Source organism: Lepidochelys olivacea (assembly GCF_965140295.1).
Source record: "Lepidochelys olivacea isolate rLepOli2 genome assembly, chromosome: 1".
Lineage (NCBI taxonomy): Eukaryota > Metazoa > Chordata > Testudines > Cheloniidae > Lepidochelys > Lepidochelys olivacea.
Window position 1 is genome coordinate 253,619,636 of NC_140411.1, and position 27,251 is coordinate 253,646,886.

General features: G+C 41.6%; 1 protein-coding gene across 2 annotated transcripts in view; it reads left to right on the forward strand.

Annotated features, from left to right (window-relative positions):
* The window catches only part of TXNRD1 (thioredoxin reductase 1), a 52,218-nt gene that overhangs the window by 20,787 nt on the left and 4,180 nt on the right, over positions 1-27,251 (forward strand). For both annotated transcript variants that reach the window (XM_084621409.1, XM_084621410.1), the window contains exons 5-16: positions 3,293-3,415; positions 4,614-4,686; positions 4,801-4,920; positions 5,668-5,810; positions 5,940-6,055; positions 8,382-8,607; positions 12,007-12,099; positions 14,582-14,658; positions 16,729-16,885; positions 17,682-17,789; positions 20,485-20,580; positions 22,962-23,096. In XM_084621409.1, coding sequence (XP_084477535.1) covers positions 3,293-3,415; positions 4,614-4,686; positions 4,801-4,920; positions 5,668-5,810; positions 5,940-6,055; positions 8,382-8,607; positions 12,007-12,099; positions 14,582-14,658; positions 16,729-16,885; positions 17,682-17,789; positions 20,485-20,580; positions 22,962-23,096 — 1,467 coding nt within the window. The remainder of the gene's footprint in view (positions 1-3,292; positions 3,416-4,613; positions 4,687-4,800; positions 4,921-5,667; positions 5,811-5,939; positions 6,056-8,381; positions 8,608-12,006; positions 12,100-14,581; positions 14,659-16,728; positions 16,886-17,681; positions 17,790-20,484; positions 20,581-22,961; positions 23,097-27,251) is intronic.

The window sequence follows — 27,251 nt, forward strand, 5'->3', positions numbered from 1 at the left end:
ATGAATGGTATTTCACAGAGTACAATAAATGCTTCCTTCCTAAGCTCTTCTAACAGAAATAGAACTTGAACCTAGCCATAGGGCAAAGGCCATGTTGCAAAAGGGGAACCGAATCCAAAGTTTTAGATGCAATATTCTTTTTTCTGTGGGTTTTGTGTGTGTGTGTGTGTGGTTACATGTTCCCAGCTACTGATGTCTCTGATGCTTTCAGGGTTTTGTTTCCATTTTTAAAAAGCAGTCTGTGATTAATGCTTCTGATTTAGCTTTCTACAGCCAAGTCTATACTACTGACTTTTGCTAATATAGCTGTGTTGGTCAGGGGTGTGGATGAGGTGTGATCTGTGACTTAAAGAGCTGTGCTGGAAAAAGCCCCTCGTGTAGATGGTATAGCTTTCATGATATAGCTTATTTCGCTTGGGGTGACTGGAATAATAAAAGTGCAGCTTTGCCAGTATAAGCTGTGTCCACCCAAAGAGCACTTTGCTAGTATAGCTATTCTGGCAAAGCCTTCAGAGTGCAGACCTGGTCTAAATAATGAGATGTTGCATGTGGAATTTCAGTGAGGTTGACATGTGCTGGGGCTAGGAGGTTGAAAAATCTAGCTTAAAATCAGAAGCTACTGTGAACCTTCGCTATGGAAGCATCATCATCCTTCCTTAATGCACTACACATGATATGTGTTTGGTGTGAGAGTCACAGTACATCATATATGGTAGAATATTGACTCTTTGGAAGATATGATATACTCATTGAATGAAACTCCAAATAGAGAGAAGTTTGTAGTGATTTCAGTGCGGCTTTAGGGCATAAGGATGCTTTTGCTAATTTATCGTATGTGTGATTTGTGATATAAATAACAGCACCATAATTTGTTGAGATGTTGTTTGCTTAGTGTGGGTTTTTTTCGGGGGGCGGAGAGATGGGTGGAGTATTGCCCGGTTTGTTCATTCTTTACTTCCTGATTTTGTTCTATGAATTAGCATTTTCTTAATACGTTCCTTTATCTGACGCATTTGTTCTCTTCATGTACTTTCACACCTTGATCCATGGGGATAATAACCTCGCAGTGCAGTGCAAACAGCTAAATCAACAAAAATGTGCTTGGCATGTAATTATAATAGATGCTTGAAGGGGTCTTAAAATTTAGTCAGCTCAATGAAGTGAGTTAAAGGTATTTTCAAGTGCTTTTCTTGTTCCCTGAATCCCCCTGCCAATTTTTTTTGGGGGGGGGGGTTTGCAATCAAATTTTCCTGTGCTTGTTCTTTTTTGTTTTTCAATGATTTTCTCTCCTTGCTGTCTGAAAGAAACAGAACAACAAAAGAAGACAGCAACAGACAGTGAGCTACGTCTTCTCCTTTCTTTCCATTCCACCCCGATCCAAACATGGCTCTCAATGCCTTTGTGCTGAAGAGGGATTTGTGCACTTTCCCCTGCTTTGGACACTGCAGAGGCTTCTCTGCTCAGTCTGGGGGTCCATGCAGACGTATACAATGGGATAGGACAGGGGTGGCTAACCTGAGCCTGAGAAGGAGCCAGAATTTACCCATGTACATTGCCAAAGAGCCACAGTAATACATCAGCAGCCGCCCCATCGGCTCCACAGGTGTCCTACTACCCCCCAGCACTTCCTGCCCACCGGCAGCCACTCCCCCTCCTCTCTGTGCCTCTCGATCAGCTGTTTGGTGGCATTCAGAAGGCTGGGGGGGGCAGAGGGGGAGTGAGGGCATAGCAGGCTCACGGGAGGGGGAGAGGGTGGGAAGGGGTGGAGTGGGGGCAGGGCCTGTGGCAGCGCCAGGGGTTGAGCAGTGAGCACCCCCCGGCACATTGGAAAGTTGATGCCTGTAGCTCCAGTCCTGGAGTTGGTGCCTGTACAAGGAGCCGCATATTAACTTCTGAAGAGCCGCCTGTGGCTCCGGAGCCACAGGTTAGCCGCCCCTGGGATAGGAGGATGCCTGTCATTCCCCCTCCGACCTTGCAGAATTTATCTGGAGAAAGTAATTCAGCCCCAGCCTGGCTGTGTTACCTCTTCCGTGGAGGTCCATATTCTGAAATGAAGTTTCAGAATTACAAGATGCAAATTTTCTGAAAACATTTTTTTTTTTTAGTTTCAAACATTTTTTTTCTGTGGGAATGTCTGTCGAAATAATACATTTTTTCTAAATGCTTTGGTTTCAACAAAAATTCTGTCAAAAGTTTTGATGAAAAATTTCCTTCCAGCTTCCTTCCACTAGCTGACAAGCTCTCAGAGAGCTGTGTGGTTTCAAAGGTGGCTGTGTCCCTTTAACATACAGAGATGTTTATTTAGTATGGAAAGTCATTTGGAGCTATGCCCATGGACACCAGCTGAGGATCTGGTCCTTGCTCACTGGAGGACTTATCTTGTGCCGTTGGGGTCAATGGAAGTTTTGCCTGCAACATCAAGTATCAGGCCTCGTGGGAAAAATCCTTCATTGGGATTTTGACTGAGTAAAAAATGAAGTGGGGCCCCACACATTTAATACAATGGCTGATTTTGGACAGAGGGATATGAAGATTAATGGAATGTGCTTTATAGACTACAACTGTCCAAATGCATGACTATTAGAGCAGAATAACAACAGCTAATCCACAAAAAGAGATCAGAGGCAAATTCATCTCTGGTGCAACTCCATTGACTTCATTTGACTTTCTTTCATTTGGGCTTATGATTCTGGAATGAAAGCTAAAACTATTATGTAAGACATCAGGGAAAGCCACATGCAAAAAACATTAAGTATAGTTTTGTTTTCTAAGAGGGACTAGTTTATGTAAAGTGGTAAATGAAGTTTGTTTAAAAACTTTAGGGGATGTTTTCAGGGAATATGGCATTGCTGAATTTTCCTGCTCAGACATGCTGTGGAAAAAACAATTCTAGAAAAGGGTGGCGGTTGGTGGGGGAATAATTATTTAAAAAACCCTAACAGATTATAGACCTGTTGCATTCACTCTGTGTCAGCATATTATATAGTATGAACAGGGACTAGGGCTGATTTAATACAGTACATTGAACTGTTCAGACCAAACCTGCACAAAAGCAGCAGGTTCATATTTTTGTGTCTATACAGGAAGCTGAGCTATTGGGGTAAGGATTACAAAGATACAACTCTAAGAAGCTAATGGGGAGCAGTGTTTGCAAACTCCAGAAACACCCATATCCCCCTCCCCCAGCAACTGTTTCTCATTGGAAGCATTCATTTTGTCATTGATTCAGATTTGAGAGCTATGGATAATACTTTTCTTTGAATAAATTTGTCTCTTTGTTTTCTTCTTTCAGGCACATAAGGAAGGAAAGATTCAAAAACTACTTGAAACAAAGGGACATGATCACATGCAGGATTCCTATGACTATGATCTAATTGTCATTGGAGGGGGTTCTGGAGGTCTGGCTGCTTCCAAGGTATGGGTGACAAAATGCAAATGTATGAGCCACTGATAATTGAGCAGAATACATCCTGAACATTTCAGGTCTGAATATCTCTAATATTGTAGAGGCATCAAATTAATTCTTGTTCTTTTGTGGATCTTTGGGTGCTAGTCCCAGTGGCATGGTATCCTCATTTAAAGAGACAGTTGCTCTGAAGATGAAAAGTATGAAAATGTAACAAAGTGAATATAAAATAAAACTTGACCTTTTCCTCCCACCTCCCTTCAAGAGATATTGTTAGAAAACACTGGGAAAATATCTCAAGAGGTTTTCTTAGCATTTGGATTAAATTGCTGAGAGTATGTTAAAAACTATCCTGAAATTATTATAAACAAGTTTTTATTTTTGTCTGAGATTAATATCCACCTGGGAATCTTTGTGTGTATGTACATATGTACGTACATACACGCGCCTGCGCGCACATTTTTTAAAAAAAATTTGGGATCAGTCATTTTATTTTTAATGGAAGAAGTTGTATAACTTCAAAGTTTCATAAAATGAAATCCTGGCCTCACTGAAGTCAGTGGGAGTTTTGCTTAACTAGCTGTGAGCCCTTCATATGATGGAATATAATTAATAACGCATGAGCCAGTTGTGGTCATTCAAGATATCAGGTTTACTAGTTTGAAAAACAAATGCCATTCTTGACATCTACAGATCGTGGGCTAAATTCTGTATTCATGTATACCAGCACGACCACACTGAAATGCAGGGGATGTGCAGAGATGTAACTGAGGGCAGAATTTGGTGCCAGGTGCCTTTATGCTGTTATGGGACATGTCAGATCAATGCAGTAGAAACACATTGTTAAAGGGAGAACCAGATAAATAACGTTTGTTAGAAGGATTTTAAAACAAATGGAATGTTGAGAAATTATTTAAGCAATATGACTGGCTGAAGTGGAGAGCATCAGTTCTTTAGCAGTGCCCTCAACCTACCAAGTGGAACTGTATCACTTGTAGAAATCTATATGCCCATTTTCCCCCCCCTCTTTTCCGTCTTGAGCATGCAGATTAATCCTGAAGATTAATGACCGTCTGGCCATGCCCTTGCAACTCAATTATTATTACATAATTAAAAATGACATTGATTTTCAGCAGTGTATGATGCTATCATGTAGTATGGATAGAAGTTCTAATATTTCTATATTTGTGTTTAATTTGCTCTCTAGGAGGCTGCCAAGTATGGCAAGAAAGTGATGGTGCTGGACTACGTTACTCCTACTCCTCAGGGAACTAGATGGGGTAAATTTCTGATGACTACAGTCATGTTGTTATAAAGGGGCATTTCTTATAAAACTCAGATTCTATTTTAGGACAGAGCACATTCATACATAAAACATTTTGTTTCCCTCTTAGGTCTTGGAGGGACATGTGTAAATGTGGGTTGTATACCTAAAAAACTGATGCACCAGGCAGCTTTGCTAGGACAAGCCTTACAAGATTCACGCAAGTTTGGATGGCAGTTTGAGGAGAAAGGTATAGAAATTTAAAAATATATATATCTTTTAATTTTCATGTACCTCATTCAGAACTCTATCCTGCAAGGTGCTGAGCACTTCAGGACCTCTGCCGCAAAGCAATTCAGATTGTGCTAGCCTTAAGAACATAAGTGGTACCATTGAGTTCAGTGGGATGACACACATGGTTAAGTGCATTGCAGGATCAGGACTGGAGTACTCTGCATCAGGTCCTCAGTGGTGTAGTGTGCATTTTTATAGCCCATTGGTTCCTTCCAGCGTTTAATATCATGAACCCTACATGTCCATATATGTGGGTCTGGATTTGGTGGAGGCATGGCCCTCTAAGTGGGAATATGTAGAGGCAATTCTCAAAGAGACGTAACCTGTTCATGTTTTAACAGACACCTGCTCACAGTTGTCAACAGAATAATACTGATACTGAGATAAAGCTATAAGCTTCAAGGGTTAAAAAAATAGGAAATGACAAGATCTTGAATGGCTTGGTCGGAGCCCACTGATAACAAAATGCTTGCCTGCCACTGTTGTTGCAGCCATGTGGTAAGCACTGTAGGTCAGACTACCTTATTCCAGCTTTTTGCTGCTGTAACTCATTAGATTTCAGGGGGTACACGAGGGTGAAACAGGAGCAACACAGTGGTGAATCGGGCCCTGTGTGACTACTGTGATGTGAGAATCCCGTTGGAAGGCTGGGGAAAATGAGGAATAGACAGGTTAAAAGTTGGACATCTTTTTGTTTCAACAGTCAAACACAGCTGGGAGACTATGACAGAAGCTGTTCAGAATTATATTGGCTCTCTCAACTGGGGCTACAGGGTGTCTTTGAGAGAGAAGGAGGTCACGTACGAGAATGCTTACGGAGAATTTGTTGGGCCACACACAATTAAGGTATCAAATAGCAATGTGTCCTCTATCTCTTCTTTACTCTTTTTGGACAAAGATGCTTTTCTGACACCAACAATCTTCTTGTTGGTAAGAGTGTGAAATACAAACTATGTCCTGTTGCTTTGCATATAGGCAACAAATAACAAAGGAAAAGAGAAATTTTACACAGCGGAGAAATTTCTGATTGCCACCGGTGAAAGGCCGCGCTACCTGGGTGTCCCTGGAGACAAGGAATACTGCATTAGCAGGTAAACATAGGCAGGAATGCAGAATAATCCACTATGCCTATTTTAAAATGGTCTCTTACGGCATGAGTTCTGCAAGAACATCAGACCTAGCATACATCACGAGGCTGTGAGCACTTAGCTATGAGACATGTTTCATGCAATCCTTTAGTAGCACTACTTCAGGGTGACAGCAGCAGTAATTGAGAATGCCATAAATGAGAATACCAGAATGCCCAGAATTTGCATTAATTCATCAGGCCTATCTCCATGCCTGTTGCACTCATTTCCTCCCTATTCACCTGCGACCGGTTCAGTGCAGCTGTGGTGGTTTGTTCAAGTTGAGGAGCACTGTGCACTTTGAGGAAGCCTCTCTGCACAAGTGCTGAGGAAATCCTGAGTCTGAAAGCATTTCCACTTCCACAAGTCAGCAGTCTGTATAAACACATGCAGTGAGCTGAAGTACTGTTGACCAAAGAAATACTAGAGTTTTTGTTGTGAAACCACATGAAATTTGCCTGTCTTGTCTTGTTACAACTTTGAAACTCAATCCAGGTTCCCAAAGAAGTTCATAAAATTTCATGAATCTTATGGGTAAACGCGAACTGATTTATGACTCCATGCAAGCCATACAAAACTTGTGGCTTTGCAAGTTTTTAACACATATCCAGGTGAAATGCAGTGGTTTCAACTGAGTTTAACTTTTAGGTTCTTTGGAGCATGGAACCGAAGGCAAAAATTATGGGCATGTAAACCTATATGAGTCAAAACAAATAAAAGGTTGAAATAAACTCCTGTGAATGGAAACAGCCAAATTTCACACTTCTCTACTAACAGGAAGTGGTGAAAGTGGACATATGTTATATATAAATTAACACACAAAAAACTGTTAAAAGTACATTAAGATTGCAAAGTCAAGCAATTACTCAGAAGTTAGGAAACGCCGGAATAGTTTGTCTGTCAATCTCAATTTGGTCCCTTTGTGTGCATGCATTATAATACAGACTTCAATTACATGATCATATTCTGTTTTTTCTACAGTAGCTTTTTCAGGGAGAATCCTGCTGAGTCTCTGCAGTCCTGGGCTGGAGCATGCTTATTATAGATGGAATCCTTGGAGAATTCAGCTGCCAAACTTTAACAAATCTCTACTAAGCATGTGGAATGCATCCACTGCCAGATTTCAAGCCATTGCTCTAACGCAGGGGTTCTTAAACTTCATTGCACTATGACCCCCTTCTGACAATAAAAATTACTACATGACCCCAGGAGTGGGGACTGAAGCCTGAACCCATCCTAGCCCAGCTGCCCGGGGAGCCGGGGGGCAGTTCCAAAGCCTGGTGGGGCCAACACTGAAGCCCAAGGGCTTCTGTCCCAGTCAGGGGGCCTGTAACCTGAGCCCCGCCACCCAGGGCTTAAGCCCTTGGGCTTTGGCTTTGATCCCAGGTGGTTGGGCTTGGGCTTTGGCCCTGTGTGGTGGGTCTCAAGCTTTGGCTTTGGCCACAGGCCTCAGCAACTCTAATGCCAGCCCTGGCAACCCCATAAAACGGGGTCATGATCCACTTTGGGGTCCCACTCCATAGTTTGAGAACTGCTGCTCTAAAGCATGGTGGAGCTAAAGCCGCTCCACAAAACAGTTGAAAGAAGTTGTTTTGCCCATGTTAAAAATTTATTTTTTCCTACTCTCCTTCTTGGAAACAGTTGAACTGTATTTAGCTGAAACATTTAAAAAAAATCCAGCCTGAAGCAGACACTCATGTTGGAAAACTTCAGCCAAAACAGTTAAAGCTTAGTAAAGTTATATATAATTGTAAATAGGGGCTTTTACTAGGAAGCATCAGGAAACCTTAATTACGTGTGGACCTAATAGCCCCACCGATAGTTATGTTTTGTGCACATTTGTTATATTGTTTTATTTGCATATTGGTTGTATTTTTAATATTTTTACAACACTGATTAAAATAAAATCTTCAAAAAAGTCAAGATGGTACATTTATCTACATACTGACCCCTCTTCCTTGCGAAGAGTTAACTCATTACGACACCATTTGCAATGAGATTCAAATTTAAGAAAAGCAGGCACTAAGATCTGCGCAGCTGGTTATACTTTATTGTAGAAAATCCATAATTTTTTTTGGTAATTTGGACAAACTGAAAGGCAAATTAGAGTATTTCACATTCATTTTTGATGCTCCTAGTTAGAACTTCTCTGCCATGTGTTGACCTCAAATGCCAATTATGTATATAGTGTATTCCTAGTTCTAAAGATTTCCTATTTCCTCTATAGAAAAATAGCTGTCAGTTATAAAGAATTGTATTAAATAGTCTAATTTAATTTTTTTTTTTTCAGTGATGATCTCTTCTCTCTACCTTACTGTCCAGGAAAGACCCTGGTGGTTGGAGCTTCCTATGTTGCCCTTGAATGTGCTGGATTTCTTGCCGGTCTTGGTTTAGACATAACTGTAATGGTGCGATCCATCCTTTTAAGAGGATTTGATCAGGAAATGGCGAACAAAATTGGGGAACATATGGAAGAACATGGAGTCAAGTTTATTAAACAGTTTGTTCCAACTAAGGTAAGCCTTTTCATTGGAACAACTGAAAGTGGTACATAAACATAAATGAAAGCAATCTTCAGATTATAGTATTTTAAGAAACATGAATTATCTATCTTAGTGGCAACAAAAAGTTGAATCCATATTATTGGATCTGCTAAAATGTAAGTAAGGTTAATTTTTTATTGCCTTGTAACAGTCTGATTTTATAAACTTTGTCTAATTGAAAACTACAATCTAGTTTTATTATTTAAGTTGCCTGAGGTTTTAAAATCCTTTAGAAGAATTAGAGTCTTTAGCCTCCTGTGCTAAAAATATTGTTAAAAACTAAGGTCCTGATTCTGCAAACATTGAATGCACATGCTTAACTTTGAGTATGTGAATAGTTCCAGTGACGTTAGCAGCACTATTCACATACTAAAAGTTAAGAATGTGCATAAGTTTTTGCAGAACTGAGGCCAATGCATCGAAAGCATTCACATTACATGAGGATAAACTGAATGCCAGTTTCAGTTTAACATTCTGAGCCTCTAAATGCTTACTGCAGTACCTAATGCTTACTACCCAGTAGAGTCAAGGGAGCTATCCTTTGATATTAACCACTAAGTACGGTAGTAAGTATTTGTAGCATAATGCCTTAAATTTGCAAGGTGACAAGAAAATTCTTTTCACTGTGCAATTAAAATAAGAAGAATGTTTATCTGATTATTTTATTGAAAATGGTGTAAAAAATCAAATACCAACCACCTTGCAGTTTAGTCCCCAATTGTGCAAATAATTACATGTGTATATCTTCGCTCATATGTAGTGTTTGCAGGATGGGGATCCCCAGACATGGACTCCTGCACCTGTGGCTTTAACAGAACTATGTGTGGGAATTGGGATCCCAATGCAGGACTGGGGCCTAACTGTAAAAAATACAATTGTATCTTCACAGTGTAAGATAATGGCTAAAATGAGGCAACAAAAAGGCCCTGATTTGGCAAAGCACTTAAGCACATGCTTAACTTTGACTTTGTGCATATGAGTAAGCCTGTTAAAGTTAAGCATATTCTTAGATGAATTAGGGCCATAAAAAGGACCCATTATACTACATATAAAGCTTTTTTGTCATTTATGTAAAGTTACCATCAAAGACCAGGGCGGATGCCAACAGCATTTTGCTTAATGATTAGGGTTTAATTATTATAAAATGAGAAAGGAATTACAAAACAACTTCCATTAGGTGCTAAGCCAATACATTATAATATTTTAGGTGTTCAAGGATTAAAAATAAATAAAATGCATTCCATTCTTTTCACTCTTACACACCGGAGGTAGGCTTAAAAAACTGTGTGTGTGTGTGTATGTAGGGGGGGATTGCTAATTTCTGTTGTGTAAACTCACTCTGTTCTCATAAAGGATAAAAGATTTATCCCGAAAGGTTAGAGTGGAGATTGCAAGGAATTTTCTGTTCTTATTCATGCAAAAACTGTAGCAATCCCAATGCATATGAAAAAGAGAGAGCTGAATGTTTAGCTTCTAATTGCTCCATATTTAGTGCAGCAGGTTTTTATTGGACCCAATCCTACAAGATGCTGAGCCTTCCCACAAAGTGCTGAGTACTCTCCACTCCCATTGAAGACAGCAGGTGCTGAGGATGCTCAGCACCTCACAAGTGCTTAGCACACTGCAGGGAGCCCATTCTGCATTACTTGCAGAATATGCTTTTGACTGTTGCATACTGTGTCTCTGCTACCTTGCCATTGACTTCAATAGGAGCAGGATTCAGCCCTGTATCCATTCAGGAATTTACTTGAACGTTAAGTCTCAGATGGTTGGGCAGATTTTCAGCAGCCATCTTCCTTGTTTATCTTTTTGGCACTGGGTTTGAAGTTACGTACATTCCATTTTAGTATCGAGCCTTGTGTTGAATGTTGTGAGACAGCAGATGCATCAACCTAAATCAGTGGTTTTCAAACTGTGGGTCGTGGCTCAGTACTGGGTTGCGGAATGTAAGGCACTGGGTCGCGGCGGCTCTGGTCAGCACCGCTGACTGGGCCATTAAAAGTCCCATCGGCAGTGCTGCCCAGCTAAGGCAGGCTAGTCCCGACCTGTTCCGAGACTGTGCTTCACCCCAGAAGCGGCCAGCAGCGGGTCTGGCTCCTAGGTGGGGGGGCTACGGGGCTTCGTGCATTACCCCTGCCCTGAGCACCAGCTCCGCACTCCCATTGTCTGGTTCCTGGCCAATGGGAACTGGGGGTGGCACTGCCTGCAGGCGAGAGCCACACAGAGCAGCTTGCGCGCCTCTGCCTAGGAGCCGGACCTGCTGCTGGCCGCTTCTGGGGTGCAGCATGGTCCATGATGCCAGGACAGGACGGCGTGGTCCATGGTGCCAGGACTGCCTTAGCACCCCCACTGCATCGCTGACCGGGAGCCGCCCAAGGTAAGCCCGTGCCCCAACCCCCTGCCCCAGCCCTGACCCCCCCCAAACCTAGAGCCCCCTCCTGCACCCCAAATCCCTCATCTCTGGCCCCAGCCCAGAGCCTGCACCCCCAGCCCAGAGCCCCGACTCTCTCCCACACCCTCACCCCCAGCCTAGAGCCTCTCCCACTCCCTGAACCCCTCATTCCTGGCCCCACCCTGAAGCCCTCACCCCCGCACCCCAACCCTCTGCCCCAGTCCTGAGCCCCTCCCACACTCCAAGCCCCTCATCCCCAGCTCTGTTGGGTTGCAGGCATCAACAGTTTTCTTCAACTGGATCGGCAGAAAAAAAGTTTGAAAACCATTGCCTTAAATAACACTGTGCTGATTCAATGCAACCTGTAAAATGGGTCCAGTGGCACAAAGATTTTAAGAAATTGTTAGGAAAAAATCACAAGAACAGTTGTTACAGTTTATTATTTTGGGTTGCTTAGTAATTATGCAGTAAAACTGTCCCTGAAAATATCATATCACGATAAACTTACTTGTAAAGGGCTAGATTGTGTTTTATACACCGCCCCAGGTCAGAGGCAGCATGGAGCCTCATGCCTCTGGGGAAACACAGTAAGGGATTGTACTTTAGGAGGCATAGTCTCATTCACATGGCTCAGTGAAAAGGAGGTGTGGCACTACAGAGAACCGACTGCACGGATTTGCAACCTAAATAGGTTCAGAGTCTGTTCTTTAATTTTGTTTGATTAAATGTTAGTTTCCCTTTGGTGAGAGCAGATCCTGTGTATTCATCAAAGGAAATAAAATTCCATGGAAAAGATTGTGGTATATCTTGTTTTCGAAGTGTCCGTAGGAGTGTTTTCAGTATGAAGACGCAGCTGCAGTTAGATACAAAATTTCTGTCTTTCGCTCTGTTATGCTCTGCTGAAAACAGCTGCAGCCTTAGTATTTTACTCCTGCATATCTCCCATTCGGAAAGTAAAGCTTCATTTTCAAATATTGTAGATCAAACAGCTTGAGGAAGGAACTCCTGGCAAATTGAAAGTCATAGCCCAGTCCACAGACGGCAGGGAAATAATTGAAGGGGAATACAACACTGTAAGTAATTCATAATGGTGCCTTCACATTGATAAAGAAGAGCATGGGAAAAACCTTTGAGTGAACATTAAGATTTAGTGCTGCTGGAGAGATCTTCTGGAGATTGAAGTGGTTTTTGGTATTCAGGCCTTGTCTACACTACCGCGGTAAGTTGACTGAGTCACGTAGCTGGAGTTGATGTAGCTTATGTCAATTTACCGCAGTGTCTACACTCTCCCATCAGTTTACCTATTCTCATTCCAGTGGAGTACCTGAGTCGACTGGAGAGCGCTTTGTGGCCGATTTTAGTGGGTCTTTACTAGACCCGCTAAATCGATCCCTGCTGCATTGATTGCAGCAGCATCGATGCCCAGTAAATGTAGACATGGCCTCAATGTCAAGATGTGTTTCTTGTATATCTGCAACAGGTAATGAGTAAAATTTGCAAAAGCACATAAATGACATAAGAGCGTGAGTCCTACTGACTTTCAAGGGAGCTTAGGCTCCTTGAGCCACTTAGGTGCTTTGAAAACTTTACTCATTAGGGAGTACAGGGGTCTGCACGTATAGAGCCATTTGCAGGATTTGGCTCTAAGGAGTTACCCCCGATAAACTATTGGCAAAGGAGGATACATAATGGCTTCTACTACAGCTGCAGCATGCTACTGCAATATTAGCATACAACAGATGGACTTTCTAAAAACCAGACACAAATAAAGGTAATCCCTTCTCAAGACCAACTGGTGAAACACTTACATGAAATCACCCAATGCCTAATTCAGTGGTCCCCAAACATTTTACCTCACACGTCCCCCTGGCGCCTGTCCATGTTTTCACCCCCCACATGGGACTGGGAGCGGAGCTGCGATTGGGGGGGGGGGACGACGGACGTGGACAGGAGTAAGGGGGCCAAGGCTGGGGCCAAAGCTCAGGGTGGGGCCAAGAGTGGAGCCCTGGGCGCAGGGCCTGCAGCCAGAACCGTGGGGCGGGGCCGGCAGTGGGGCGCGGAGCCAGAAGCTGGTGCTGGTGTCAGGAGTGGAGGTGGATGGTGCTCCCTCCTCTCCCCCTGTGGAGGACTGACCCCGGGCCCCAGCCACACCTCCCCGAACTTTCCTCTCCACCCCCCTGGGGGGCATGCTCCACACTTTGGGGACCTCTGGCTTAATGGCTAGGCTGAAGGACAGCTAGGGAAAGCTATACTTATTTTTAATGACAAAACTAAAATGGTATATTTTGTATGTGTGTGTATTATATATATTTGATGGTTGCCCTTTTCAATTCACCTTTTTGCATGCCACTCATTTTCTTTCGCCCTGATCCTGGCAAGACTTATGCACACAAAGTCAGTGAGACTACTTACAGTGCATAAAGTTAAGCCTTGTGAGATCAGGGCCTTTGATTGTAAGTGCTTGGAGGAACGGACTTATCCACCTCAATGTATCACACCAGGGCCTCTGGGTACTACCATAATATAAATGTTTAATAGTAATTGTGTTGTGTGACCTTAATTACGTACTACCCTTTTTTTCTGACTTATGCTAGTGGGAGGCCCCAGGTCTCAAAACCTGAGCCATCTCTTCATAAAGAAAGCTGCTGATTTCCCACCACCAATACCCCTCCTCTGACTATATCACCTTGACCTCGCCTTCCCAAGGGCTGTCATCCCATTTTGGACCAATGAGCTGATGAGTCGGCTCAGTTAAGAATGTAATCAGTTACTCTTCTGGAGAACTAAGTTTAGCTGAACCATCTGGTAGTATTACAGCTCTGAAGTGCTCAGTCACCCAGCAGGGATGAGAGGGAGTGTTTGAACATATCTTCAACAGTTCTTAGTGGTTGGATGTGTGGCATTGTGAGGGCTGAAGCAACTCCTTGACCATAATTGCAGATTTTGAGGGACCCTTTTTTGGGAATCTACCATGCTCAAAAAGGTGGCCAATTGGTGGGATAGGTGAAGAATTTCACCTGGCCTGGCCAACGTTCTGAGCAAATGCTTGTGTGGAGATAAGTCCTCTTTGACCATCATCTTGCAAAGGGGACATATCCAGCCATATCCTACTTGGGGTTCCAGAGCTAAAACAAAAAGAGGTGACTGTTCTGCATTCTTCTTATTTGCCAATGCCTTTGAGTTTCCTAATTAAGGAAGCCTTTCGTTAAAGAACTGTTGCAGACTCACGTCTTGCTTTTTTAAAAAAAGTGTCGTAATACTTCTGTGTCACAGATGAGAGAGTGGAGAGACAGGATCTGATCTGCATTTGGGGATGTTTTCTCGAGGGGAAAATGTTTAACTGGGCTTAATGGTAAAAACATCAGCTGGCACCATTAGCTCATGGAAGAGGCAGGGATTGTCCCTAATGCTGTGCTTTGCACAGTGGGATTCTGATTGGGCCTCTGGCCGCTACCATAATACAAATAGCGTAATAACGTATAATAACAGGCAAGTATGCAAATGCCCTTCCATGCTCTTAGGAGATCACTAATACCATGCACTGGTGTTTTTCAGGTGCTGTTAGCAGTAGGAAGGGACACATGCACAAGAACAATCGGCTTAGACAAAGTCGGAGTGAAGATCAATGAAAGGTAAGGACAAACTTCTTTGCAGCTCTCATGATTGTGTGGATATGACTTACTATTGCAACATTAGTTATATAAGACATAAAATTTAATTTTTGAGACCTTTATTTTTCTTGCCATTTCACTTATATGGCAGTAGAAAAGCTCTTAGCAGATAGCCGCCCTTTATTAAATACATGAAAAGGACAAACACGACAGTAATGCAAACATAGTCTGTTTCACCTAGGTTCTTAGACTGCCCTTGTCACCATGGTATCTCTCACTGGCTTCCAGCAATTCATTAAGCAGCATGACTAGCATCTGTCACATGGTTCATTCTTCCTCTCATCCTCTCCCCGGGGGGAGAATTGTGTCTGCACTGTCGCGTTTTAGTAGGGATGTGTTTATTAGGTTTTTTGTTTCTTTTTTAAAGTACATGCCACTGTGTGTTTAAGTGAGAAAGCAAGGCTGAAGAAATGCACCTTGCACTTCAGGTGGAAGATAATGAGGTGTGTGATGGTCCTTGGTTCTTGGGGGAGTTCATTCCACAGTCTGGGACCGCCCCCACCCCTTCAATATTCATTCTCCTGCACAGACAAGCTTCTCCCTCACTGTAGGGAGCATGTTGTGCCAGAGGAGTGGTGATGTTGGCCATAGTATTCATCCTGAAGCTTTAGTTGGTCTTTTAGATAGTCTGGGCTCAGGCTATGGATCGCCTTGAAGAGAAGGGCCGCAGCCTAGAATTTGACCAATATTCTACTGAAAGCCAGTGAGCAGAAAACAGCTCTGATGTGCTCACAGTAGCCCAGGTTGCTGAGGAGATGTGCTGAACTGGTTGGAGTCTCTCTACACCTATAGTGTCTCCATTTGTTGTTTTTCTTGGAAACAGCAAAAGACACTTCCCTGACACCAGGACCTTCCCCAGCCACATTCTAAAGTCCCTGTGTAAATCATGGAGGGTGGTAGAGTTCTTAAAATAAAAAGTTACAGAATTTTTGTAATGGGAAGTGTGAAGTGACCTTTGAATAGGAGTCTATAGTGGTCCCACTATAATTCCTTCAGTCAATGTTGGTTGTTACCATGAGATGAACGACTGTGCAGAATTCCTTGTTATCTACCTTTTCCCCTCCCTGTAATGCCAACTGTGCTATTGACTTATTAGCAACCTGAGAATTATTAATATTTTAATAACTCATTAAATATAACATTTAAAAAAGTTCTTGTTAGTTGCCCTTAGATGGGATGTTCTAGAATTCTGGTGGGCAACCTGCGGCCTACAGGCCCCACACGGCCTGTCAGGGTAATCTGCTGGCGGGCCACCAGACAGTTTGTTTACATTTGCACGGCCGCCCACAGCTCCTAGTGGCTGTGGTTTGCAGTTCCCAGCAAATGGGAGCTGTGGGAAGTGGTGGCCAGCGCGTCCCTGTGACCCACGCCGTTTCCCACAGCTCCCATTGGCTGGGACTGGTGAACCGCAGCCACTGGGAGTTGCAGGTGGCTGTGCAAATGTAAATAGTGTCTGGCTGCCCACCAGCGGATTACCCTAATGGGCCGCGTGCGGGTCGCAGGTTGCCCACCACTGGTCTAGAAGCTTGAACTGAATGTCTGGCACTTAAAGTGGAAGACCGAGGGTTAGGGCCGCAGTAGCAACTTCTGTCATCAGGTTGGATTATCAGCAATAGAGAAGCTCTGCTTCTGCTCCAAATCTTGTGTGGGAGAATATCTCCTGTTTTGGGTCCTGGAGATTCTCTGTACCCAATGCGGCTACTGGGGGTGGGTGTTGAGAAGAGGATCTGGGTCCTGCTCTATGACTCTGTAATTCAGAAGCCTGACTACTGCTTCAAGAGCCCAGGTCCTTATCTGGTGTGTAAATTCGTATAGCTTTGGTTGGAGAGATGCTGGTTTGCACCAGCTTAGATTCTGGCCCAAGACTGTAACACAGGGTTGTCTGGCTACTTGAGTGTCTGAGAGAAATTCAGTATGTATCCTTCTGATAGAGCTAGAGGGCTTTACTTCTACAGGTTATTAATATTTTACTCCTCCAGTCTCCTATATTGAGTTACTTCATGCCTTGTCTCTTGTTAATCTAACTTGTAGATCAGGAAAAATTCCTGTCAGTGATGAGGAACAAACTAATGTGCCTTATATTTATGCCATTGGGGATGTGTTGGAGGGCAAGCTGGAGCTCACACCAGTGGCAATCCAAGCAGGTAGATTGTTGGCTCGAAGGCTTTATGCTGGAACAACCTTAAAGGTAAGCAAGCAATTAGCATGAAGCACTGTCATTGTTCAAACCTTTAAATGCAGCATATTGGACTTTATACTCATAGCATGTTTTTTAAGCATTAACTTTGTTTATTCTTCAGTCTCCCTCCTTTGCAAAGATGTTACTGCAGACGTGTTCTGCCTAAAGTGCAGGACAAAATTAATACTTTAAGAATGCAAGAAAGGTCTGATTTTTATCTAGTGTAAGTGGGTTTTTTCTTTCTCTCAGAGAGTATAATAAGAAAGTGAACTGAGTCCATTTTGACTAAATTTTAGTGCTTTCTTATAAATGTCAGCAAAAGCCATAGTTTCATTAAACTAACTCTCATTCACAGGCAATTTAGTAAATCTGCTTATTGTCCCTAATAAGACAATAATAGGGTTTCAGAATCCTAGGTGATGCTGTTTGGACTAATATTTTTAACTTCCCATCTTTGTGTTTTCATTATAATACATAACTCTAAGTTCTTTGGCATTTTAAAATATGTATAGAACAAAGGTCTGATACATTAGTGGAGCAACATATTTTCACTTATAGGGTCTGGATCACCACTGCGTATTTCCATTTTACATCAGTGTAACTGTTGAAGCCAGTGGTGTTACTCTAGAGCAACACCCTTAGGTCTTGTTGCTTTCAAAGTGATACCTTCAGAGTTACGAATTTCCCATCTTTTCTTCCTGTGTTCCAAATCTACCTGAAATGTTAACAATGCACTGATTTATAACTGGTATATTGATGATGCTAAACATGCTGACATAAAATAAATAAATTTAATCCCATACAGTGCGACTATGTGAATGTTCCAACCACAGTGTTCACTCCACTGGAATACGGAGCCTGTGGATTCTCAGAAGAGACAGCGCTGGAGAAGTTTGGGGAGGAAAATATTGAGGTAAACTGTTTAGTTCTTCTTTTTCATTAAAAGAAAGATTTTTGAATTAAATTTTAACTTCCTACCCTCTATCAGAAAGAGGGAATGTTTACACAGCAAGTAGACACCCACAGCCGGCCTGTTCCAGCCAACCCAGGCTTGCAGGGGTTGGGTTGTGGGGCCGTTCCATTGCTGTGTAGACTTTCAGGCTCAGGCTAGAGCCTGGGCCCTAGGACCCTGCAAGGTGGGAGGGTCCCACAGCTCGGGCTCCACCCTGAGCCCGGAAGTCTATACAGCTATGAAACAGCCCTGTGAGCCCAAGTCAGCTGGCACAGGCCAAGCATGGGTTTTTCTTTGCTGTGTAGACCTACCCTTAAGGGCAACAGGATACTAAGAATATTTTTATCGCTTTGGTTAGATCCTAAAACCTGGTGTAAACCTTAGTCTGCAATTCTGGTAAACCTAGCTGCAGATGTTTTCTTGTTGGCAAACGGGGCTTGTGCATGAAATAGTTGTAAAAATGTAATCTTTGTCTCTAGATGTAATAAGGGGATCAATTAGTGGAGGAGCATTGAAAGGCAGTAAATCGTTTTTAGTGCCAAAGCTGAACTATTGGTGTAATCACAAAGTATGGCAATATACTCCTCTGCCATGGTTATTATTCCTGTTAGGCTGTTTGGACTTATCTACACAAACACGTAGTTCATGGCAAGCTGGGGTGTAAGTCTACCTTGCACTAGCCTGCCACCCACTGTCAGTGTGGACCCTGCTACTATGCACTATTAGTTGTTTAGTGCACTTTGATCTACCCTGCTTTGAAATGGCATGAGGGTCAGCATGGACACTTAGGGCTGATCTATACTATGAGGTTAAGTTGACCTAAGTTACGCAACTCCAGCTACGTGACTAACTTAGCTGGAGTCGACCGTCCCTTAGGTCGACTTATTGGGGTGTCTACACTGTACTGGGTCCATGGGAGAAATTGTCCCATCAACTTAACTTACACTTCTCGTTCCGATGGAGTACTGGAGTCGACGGGAGAGCGATCTGCTGTTGATTTAGCGGATCTTCACTAGACCTCGCTAAATCGACCCCCAGTGGATCGATCGCCACAGCATCGATCAGCAGTAAGTGTACATACCCTTAATGTAGAAGGCTGATCAGAGGTGGATTTACACCTCAGCTTGCTGTAAGGTAGATGGTTCTATAGACAAGCCCTAGGGCCCTGATTGTACAAACACACACATACTTAATTTTACTCAGGGGAGTAGTCCCACTGAGATTGCTCATGGGAGTGAAATTGAACATGTGTAAGAATTTGTAGGATTGGGCCTTAAAACAGTAAAATATTCTACAAACCACAGAGTAAAAAAAAAAGAAAAAAATCTTTGCAAGAATCTGGCAGTGAATGGTGTCTTCTCATTGATATCGTTTTGGGAGCAAGACCTGGGTGAATGATTATGTAAGGACTGGTTCATAAATTAGCAAACTTTTAATAGAGTAAAGCTAAGAAGATTTTTTTTTTTTAAGAGAGCTATGTGGAAAAAGAATTATATGATTTGACACACAATGCCCCCCCCCCCTTTTTTTTTTTTTACATGGACTTATTTCTGGCCACTAGAAGATGGCTGAAATTCTCATTTGCACACACACCTTCAGTTTATGTTCACAAAACCCAGTCTGTGCAAGCCCCCAAACTGGGTGTGGAATCTTGGACCCTTAACTGAAAAATGCACTTGCAGTTTTAGAAGACTTTTTTTTTTTTTTTTTGAAAATTTGATCGAAGGAGGCAAAAAGAATTTCAATGTCATTTGTAACCTGGCTGACTTCTAATTTGGATAATTACAATTTCCTTAACACTTAGTTGCACCTGTATTCTCCTTTTCTTTGTCCTCTAAACATTTGTTAGTTGTGGTCTTGAGCTGCCTTTCACCCCTGAAATGGCTAAATTTCAGTGTTGGGTGGCATCATCTTTCTATATATGTAGTTTATAAAGTGCCTTAGAACCTTACTTATGTGAAATGCATTAAATCAGTTCTCTCCTGATTTGTTGAGGGGCATATGTTCAGTTTTTCTCAGTAAGCTGCAGTTAATTAAAAACTCTTCTCATCTAATAATTCATTTACAGTTAGCTGATGGTAGAGCTGCACTGCTCCACAGAGAACTCCAGGAGGGAACCACTCCCAGAGCTTCCAGGGGACTGGGAAACCTGATCCCTCTTAGAACTCAACCAGCAGTTCAGACAGTTGTAGAGGAGGGACAGGATCATGGCCCATTCTGCCCCCCACCCTTCCCACTTCAGGTTGATGTGCACCCAGATGACTCGGAAGGTGCATTCCCCAAGCACAGGACTCTGAATATTCCTTTCCCTTGTACCTGGTGTGCCTCCCCTCAGACCTTTTGTTAGGAAATCTTGTCTCTATATGACTTAAAGTATTCCAAGTTTTGTGTGCTTGGATAATTGTCAGTTAACATATTAGTAAATGATTTATACTTGCATTGCATCACAGTTTGTACTCCTTTTTAAGAACTATAAGGGTGAGAATTTCAAAAGTGCCCCTTGTCAGCCTAACTCTGCTCCTGCTGAAGTCAGCAGTAAAACTCCCCATTGACTTCAGTGGGTGCAGAGTTAGTTCAATGCTGAGCGCTTTTTTGAAAAGCCTACTTAGCACCATAAACTTATAAAACTTGTTTACAGTCCTTATTGTATTTCTAGGTTTACCATAGTTATTTCTGGCCACTGGAGTGGACTGTCCCATCTAGAGACAACAACAAATGCTATGCAAAGATAATCTGCAATATTCAAGATAATGTAAGTGCATTTTTTTCCTCATGGGGAAACAGGAACTGGCTAGTCATTTTAGGGGCCACAGTGAAAGGGATAAGTAGTTGTTTTTCCTATTTGTTAAAAATTAATATCCTTCAGTTTGTCACTAATCTACCTTTTGAATATTATTAAACATTTCTAATAATATGTACCAAAGATTTATGTTTTATAGAAAAATGGCCCTTTAACAGACTGTATGACTGACATTTGTACATAGTAGATTTCAATAAGGATAAAAATATTGGTAGTTATCACTAGAAATGTTCATTATATTTCAAAAGTAGGTATATAAACTATTAGTAATGCTACATAGCTCTTACACTTTTTAAAAAAGTCATCCTGTTCTTCCTCTAGGAGATGCATCTCCCTTAAATCAAGGTCAGCCGGAATCCATCAAATTTCTTCCCCTTACAAATCCATGAGTTAGTTTTGAACCCTCGAGATGACTATAACAGGATTTCTGTGTCTTGCCCTCACAAATCTTATTTTAAATGATAATGCTAAGATTAACCTGCCATAGTAGGGATAAAACTACCACCCTTCGCTACTACAGACCTCTACAGAAGCTGTTAAACCATTAAGTAGATTATAAACCATTTAGAAGAATCAGCATTCCCAGCTGTAAGTGAGCAAGATCTGTTTAATAAGAGCTGAGTTGGACTTTAATTATTAACAAGTCTCTCCCTCGCCTTTAACTTTTTCTACTGTGACAGTATGTTTGTTACTAGATATTGGCATCTAGCAACCAATATGAGCAAATGTCTATAAAATCTATTTTATCTAGTTACTCTTATCCATGTTGTCTTATGTACCTATGGTAATTTTAAGGATCCTACCACAAACTTATGGTGTCTAAATAACTACCTCATTTCTAAAGTGCCCATCACCATAGTATTTAGTCTCCACTTTTTGGAGATCACCTTTACACCCATGTGGATCCTGTGGTAGAACTGGGGCTATAGGGCCTGATCCAAAGTCCATTGAAATAAATGGAAAGACTCCCATTAACTTCAGTGGACTTTGAATCAGGTCCTTAATTTGTTCACATTTTATTGTCCTGAAAATTGTAAATGAGTTTAAATATCTATAGGGTTAGAGGTTATCCAGGATGAAAATTGACTGCATTAAATATTTAAGTTTGTACGTGAAACTCTTATTAATACAATATCATAAAAAAAAGATAATTGAAAATAGATATACTTTAGGTTTTACTCCTTATCTTATCCTTGAAATAGCTCATAGGTAACTAGCCCATAGGTGCTCACTAATGAGGAAAAATAATCTTAAACTCAAATCACAAATTGTGTGTCCTGTAGTTAGCAGAAGCAGATAGCCTTTGATGTCCAACAGGATTGCTGTGGCATGAAAACAAAGAGACAGAACCTTAGCTAGCATAAATCACATAACTCCATCAAAGTCCATGGAGCTGTGGCAATTTACACCAGCTCAGGATGTAAAATATTTTATAAATCAGATTTGTTGTTCTCTCGGTAGTACGGAAAGGAGCTATACTAAAATGTTACTAGATATTTTTCATTTGGACACTAGCATATGCTAGAGAAACAGAGTATGCAGTGATAGTTGTTTTCTTGTGACTATGTGCCTTGTCTGTTTCAGCAATCACCAGAGATGTTATCTATTGGTCGTAGTTAAGGCTAAGATTTTGGCATGGGTATTTTTATTAAAAGTCACGGACAGGGCATGGGCAATAAACAATAAAATCACAGAAATGAACACAGGGCTGGCATTAGGGGGTAGCAAGTAGGGCAATTGCCCTGGGCCCCCACGCCATAGGGGGCCCCACGAAGCTAAGGGGCAGAAGAGCTCAGGCTTCAGCCCTGGGCAGCAGGGCTTCGGGCTTTTGGCTCGGGCTTTGGGCCTGGGTGGCGAGGCTCAAGCTTCAGTCTCCTAGGAACCCAACAGCACATCCATGAGCCCATTTTTTGATTTATGACCTTTTGCACAGAATATGTATTGCTTGTCGGTGAATATATTTGCTCAGCAGTAATCATTCAATTACATCAATCCAATTAGAAAAGCTAAATAGAATTATATATAAGCGTTTCTTGTGTTGTTACACTTAATGTTACTTAACTGCTAAACTGGGAGTTTGTAAAATTTAATTTTTATTGAGATGATTCAGAACAAACACACAGTAAATGAACAACTAACACTGGCCCTGGTATTGCAATATGCTTGATATACACATATGCTTATCTTCACTTTGGTGAGTAGCCCATTGAAGTCAGTGGAACAACTCATCTGAGTAAAAGTTAAACACACTGTCTTTCATAAGAAGAAAATCTTCAAGACTATCTGAAGAGAATAAATGTACAAGGCTACTTGAATTGATTTTCTTTATTTAGGAGCGAGTTATCGGTTTCCATGTGCTTGGTCCAAATGCTGGAGAAGTTACCCAGGGGTTTTCAGCAGCCATCAAATGTGGACTGACAAAAGCACAGTTGGACAACACAATAGGAATTCATCCAGTTTGTGCAGAGGTGTGTATGTGATGTCAGAGTTTTCACAGTCTATTATTGTGTGGTATCGCTAAACAAAAAATACATAAGGCTAGATTTTCTTATGCAGTGCAGCCCCTTTGCACTGCAGTGCCAGATGATGTGATCATAAAGCTAGCACATCCAGCCCCAGGGGGATCACACCAGATTATGCCATTTTGCTTTAGCCAACACAAGGGGATCTTCTGATAGAGGAGAGCAGGCATCTCCCTTCTTCCTGCTGCCAGCACATGAGGGGGAAGAGTGCTAATGTAAGAGCTCCCATACCTGCTGTACTCCACCAGAAGATCCCTCTTTCTGATCCTCAACCTTGTGAACATTAATAGCCGTCATAAATCAAAGCATCCCTAAGATGCTCTAACTAAGAGCACAGGGACCAGTCTAATATAGTGTCAGCAGGATCAGGGATAGTTCAAGAGTGAACTTTTAAGCCTGCCCATAGCTACTTCCACCCTTACACTCCCCAGCTTGCACAAGGCACATTTTGGCCGTACCTGAGAATGTGTCTCACAGCCTTTTATTTTGGGGTCTCAGGGGAAGAGGTTGGAAATCTTAAAATAATTAGAGTTTATAAAAATGAATTTTGGTTTCTGCACAGTTTTGATTTGCATTTTGGATGACCAGGAGTTTCAGATACAAAAGTTTTGACTTTATATAAAGACTTAGGGTTTTTCTTCACATATGTTTAATTCTTTAACTATTTAATGTCAATGGTCTGCCATGATGTAGTGTCTCCTCTGTCTGAGAGTAGAGAATTCTCCTCACACGCTGACTCTCAGAAATCTGTATATGGAGGCTTCAGATATTTATTTCTGCTAATTGGTTATCAAGGCTAACATTTCAGGTTGATCTAAAATAGGCTTATAAAGTGGTATTCTAGAGAAAGAGAGCAACTACTTAATGATTTTTCTCTTAAATTCTGCCTCTCTGGAGATTTTTTCTTTACTCAGTTCATGTGTCTGACTCCAAGTAAAGAAGCATGAAAAGGAGCAAAATCATTTGCTGGTGTAAATCAGTGACGTTCCATTGAAGAGTGCCTATTTACACCAGCTGAGGATTTCCTATAAGACTAGACATACGCTGCAATTAAAACTCTGTGCCTGGCCTGTGCCAGCTGACTTGGGCTCGGGCTAAGGAGCTGCTTAATTGCGGCGTAGACGTTTGGGCCCGGGCTGTAGCCTGAGCTTGAAACCCGAGAATCCTGATCATGAACATCTACTTACGAGCAGCTATAGGTGTCTAATTGCAGTGTAGACATACCCTAAGCCATTTTAACTCTTGAATCTGTCAGTGGGTCTTGGACTGAATCTGTGTCCTTCAGTACGTATTTTAGCTACAAGCTGTAATATTATAAAATACCAGAGATCTGCAAAAGTAGCCCCATCCACTTGTCTGTGCTATTTGTATGTTGTGTTTTCAGCATAATGCAAGGTAGGTCAAGATGACAGCCTTTGTGAATGTAACAGATTGGCAGATACCCGAGTGATTTCAAAGCATCCACAGGAAAGGTTTTACCTTTCTCTGTAACATCATGTTACAATGGGGTTCTTATAGACCCTCAAAGAAAGGAAAACAAGTTCTCATTTTATCAGAGGCCTTTTCCTGGTAGACGGCTGAGTGGGAGTCTTCACACCTGTGAATTCAAATGGAGCATTAGCATATGCAGTGTGAAGATAGAATGATAATCATAATGTATTTTGGACATCTGAGCTGCTAAAATTGAAAATGAATTAGAATGATTAGACATAATTTGGTGTGGTAATTTCAGCTAATCATGTTTATTTGGAGAGGAGTGGGGGAGAGAATCATCTGAGGAGGAAGATGCAAATTAAAAGCTCCAGAGGGTTGTGATAATTTTGTAGTCAAAAGGTTTTTGCTCCTTTTACTTAATCTCATCTCTTATTCAGCCGCCAACAAGAACAAAAAAATAAAAAATCTGTTGGCATTTTGTAGGTACTGAGTGCATTGGGATAAATAGAACAATGAATGACCTCAGCATGCTTTCTAAGTTATATATTTATAAACATGCCAAAGGAAAGGAAATTACTATCACTTTCCTGCACAGATGTATCGCATCTTTATTTAGGACCAGATACTGCCACTCTCAGTGACTTCCAGTAGTATCTCATTTCACAAGTGGTCTTCTGACAAGTACAGTGGTATTCAGCATGAATATTTTGCTTTTATAAATTAGAGCCAGATTTTGCTTCTCTTACTCACTCTACAAAACAGGCTCTTGAAATCAATGAGACTGTTTGCAGAGACAAGTGCTACTCAGCATGAGTATAGGTGGCAGAAACTGGGTCTTAATAAGACCTGGTTTTAAGAAAGACTGAATTGTAGTAATTAAAAATGTTGGTATTTACAATTCAGGCAAATCTTCCTTTTAAAAACTGGCATGACTCAGCTAGTTCACTAATGAGTGCTTTCCATTTATTGGATCTATAGCCTTGTCTTCACTTGTACAGCTAACAAGCTCTCAATCAAAAAATCATATTTCCAGTAACTCTCGGATCCCAGCTGGTTTGCTTTAGTCAAGAAGCTATGCAGACACTGCACAGCAGCTAGAGCTGGCCGGTACACCCAGAAGCTGGGGTCAAGACCAAGAAGGAAAAACAGATAAAGCTAGCACATTTTAATCTTTATTTTCATTTCAAAGTGACTTCAACAATGCAGTGCAATCAAAGTCCACTTGAAATGAAAATGAAGATTAAGATGCGCACATATTGCATTGGAGTATTAGAAGCCCTATTTCAAACCCAGTCCCTTAGCTTAAATATATCTTTCTTTTCACTATACATTAAGGTAGTTTCTTGCATGTATCTGAATTCCTTATTGGTATGTAGTGTTTTATTTGCTTACAGAGGGAGGAGGTTGTGTATCATTTATTGATGCTATTCTCCAAAGAGCTGTTTGCAGTCTGTATACAGCAAGGCTTCAACTTACTGAACTTTAAGGCTTCAGATCTCTATTAACTGCAGACATTTCAATCTTATTTGCATGGCTGAAATGTGCAGCTACTCTGTTCTGTTCTCAGTTTATTCTTCCTCAGAGATGACTTTGATGCCAGCTAATTACTGTAGCTTTGAACCATTTAGATAGAAGTGGTTTTGATTTCCTGTAATCCTTCCTGTATTATATGTGTGCAAAACAGCACCATCAGTTATGTAGTAAACCTTAACTACTAACTGAGATAATTTGTTGGATTTCATGCAACTTAATTTTCTTCTAGAATTTCAGTATTTTTTCATTTTACAAAAACTACTCTTGAACATCTTTATTTTTAATGTAAGTTTCAGGAAAGCACCAAGAGTCCTCACTTTGTAGACTAGATCTACAAAGGTTTCTTAGCTATTGTCTGGGGGGAAGAAAGAAAACCTTTACAAAGTGCATTAAGAATATTTTTCCTTCAGCCTCATGTTAGAGCAGCTTGAATCCAAGAGAATTACATGGGAAGAGTTGTGCTCATGGATTTTCATTTTTGGGGGAACTCTTTGAGCTCCCTCAGTCAAAGATATAGTTAAAAAGAGCCTGGTCCTGAAATGTGAGGTTGGGTACCTCCATTAAAGTCAATTATTATTATTTTATTTGTATTACAGTAGCATGTAAGGGGCCCAATGTGCTAGGCACTATATAAACCCATAGTAAGAGATAGTCCCTGCCCCACAGTGCTTGTAGTCTTGTAGATAAGACAGACAAGAAGTGTGAGAAAGGGACACATAAAAGCAGAAGATTGTAAACTGAGGCATGGAGAGGTTAAGTGACTTGCCCAAGGTCACAGAGGAAAAGTGTGTCAGAGTAGGGAATGGAACACAGGTTTCCTGGAGTCCTTGTCCAGTGCCAAGATCATTCTTGGCCTTCAACAGGCAAGTTGCTGGGGAAGAATTTCCTCCTTGCAGGTACTATGTTGGGCCACGATAGGTGTCCCTATACTGGCCCTTCCCCAGACAAACCTTTGTGCCATGGGCAGTAGACGTTGAGGCCTTAGTGTATATTCCCATGGCCATTCTGGCTTGTACCGCAAACGATAGGAACCCCAAGGTATGCTGCCATAATTTAAAGCAGCCTCCAGGGCTGTTCAAAATTATGCTGGTTGGCATTTTAGCCCCAGAACCAGGCATACACAAAATTAGCTTA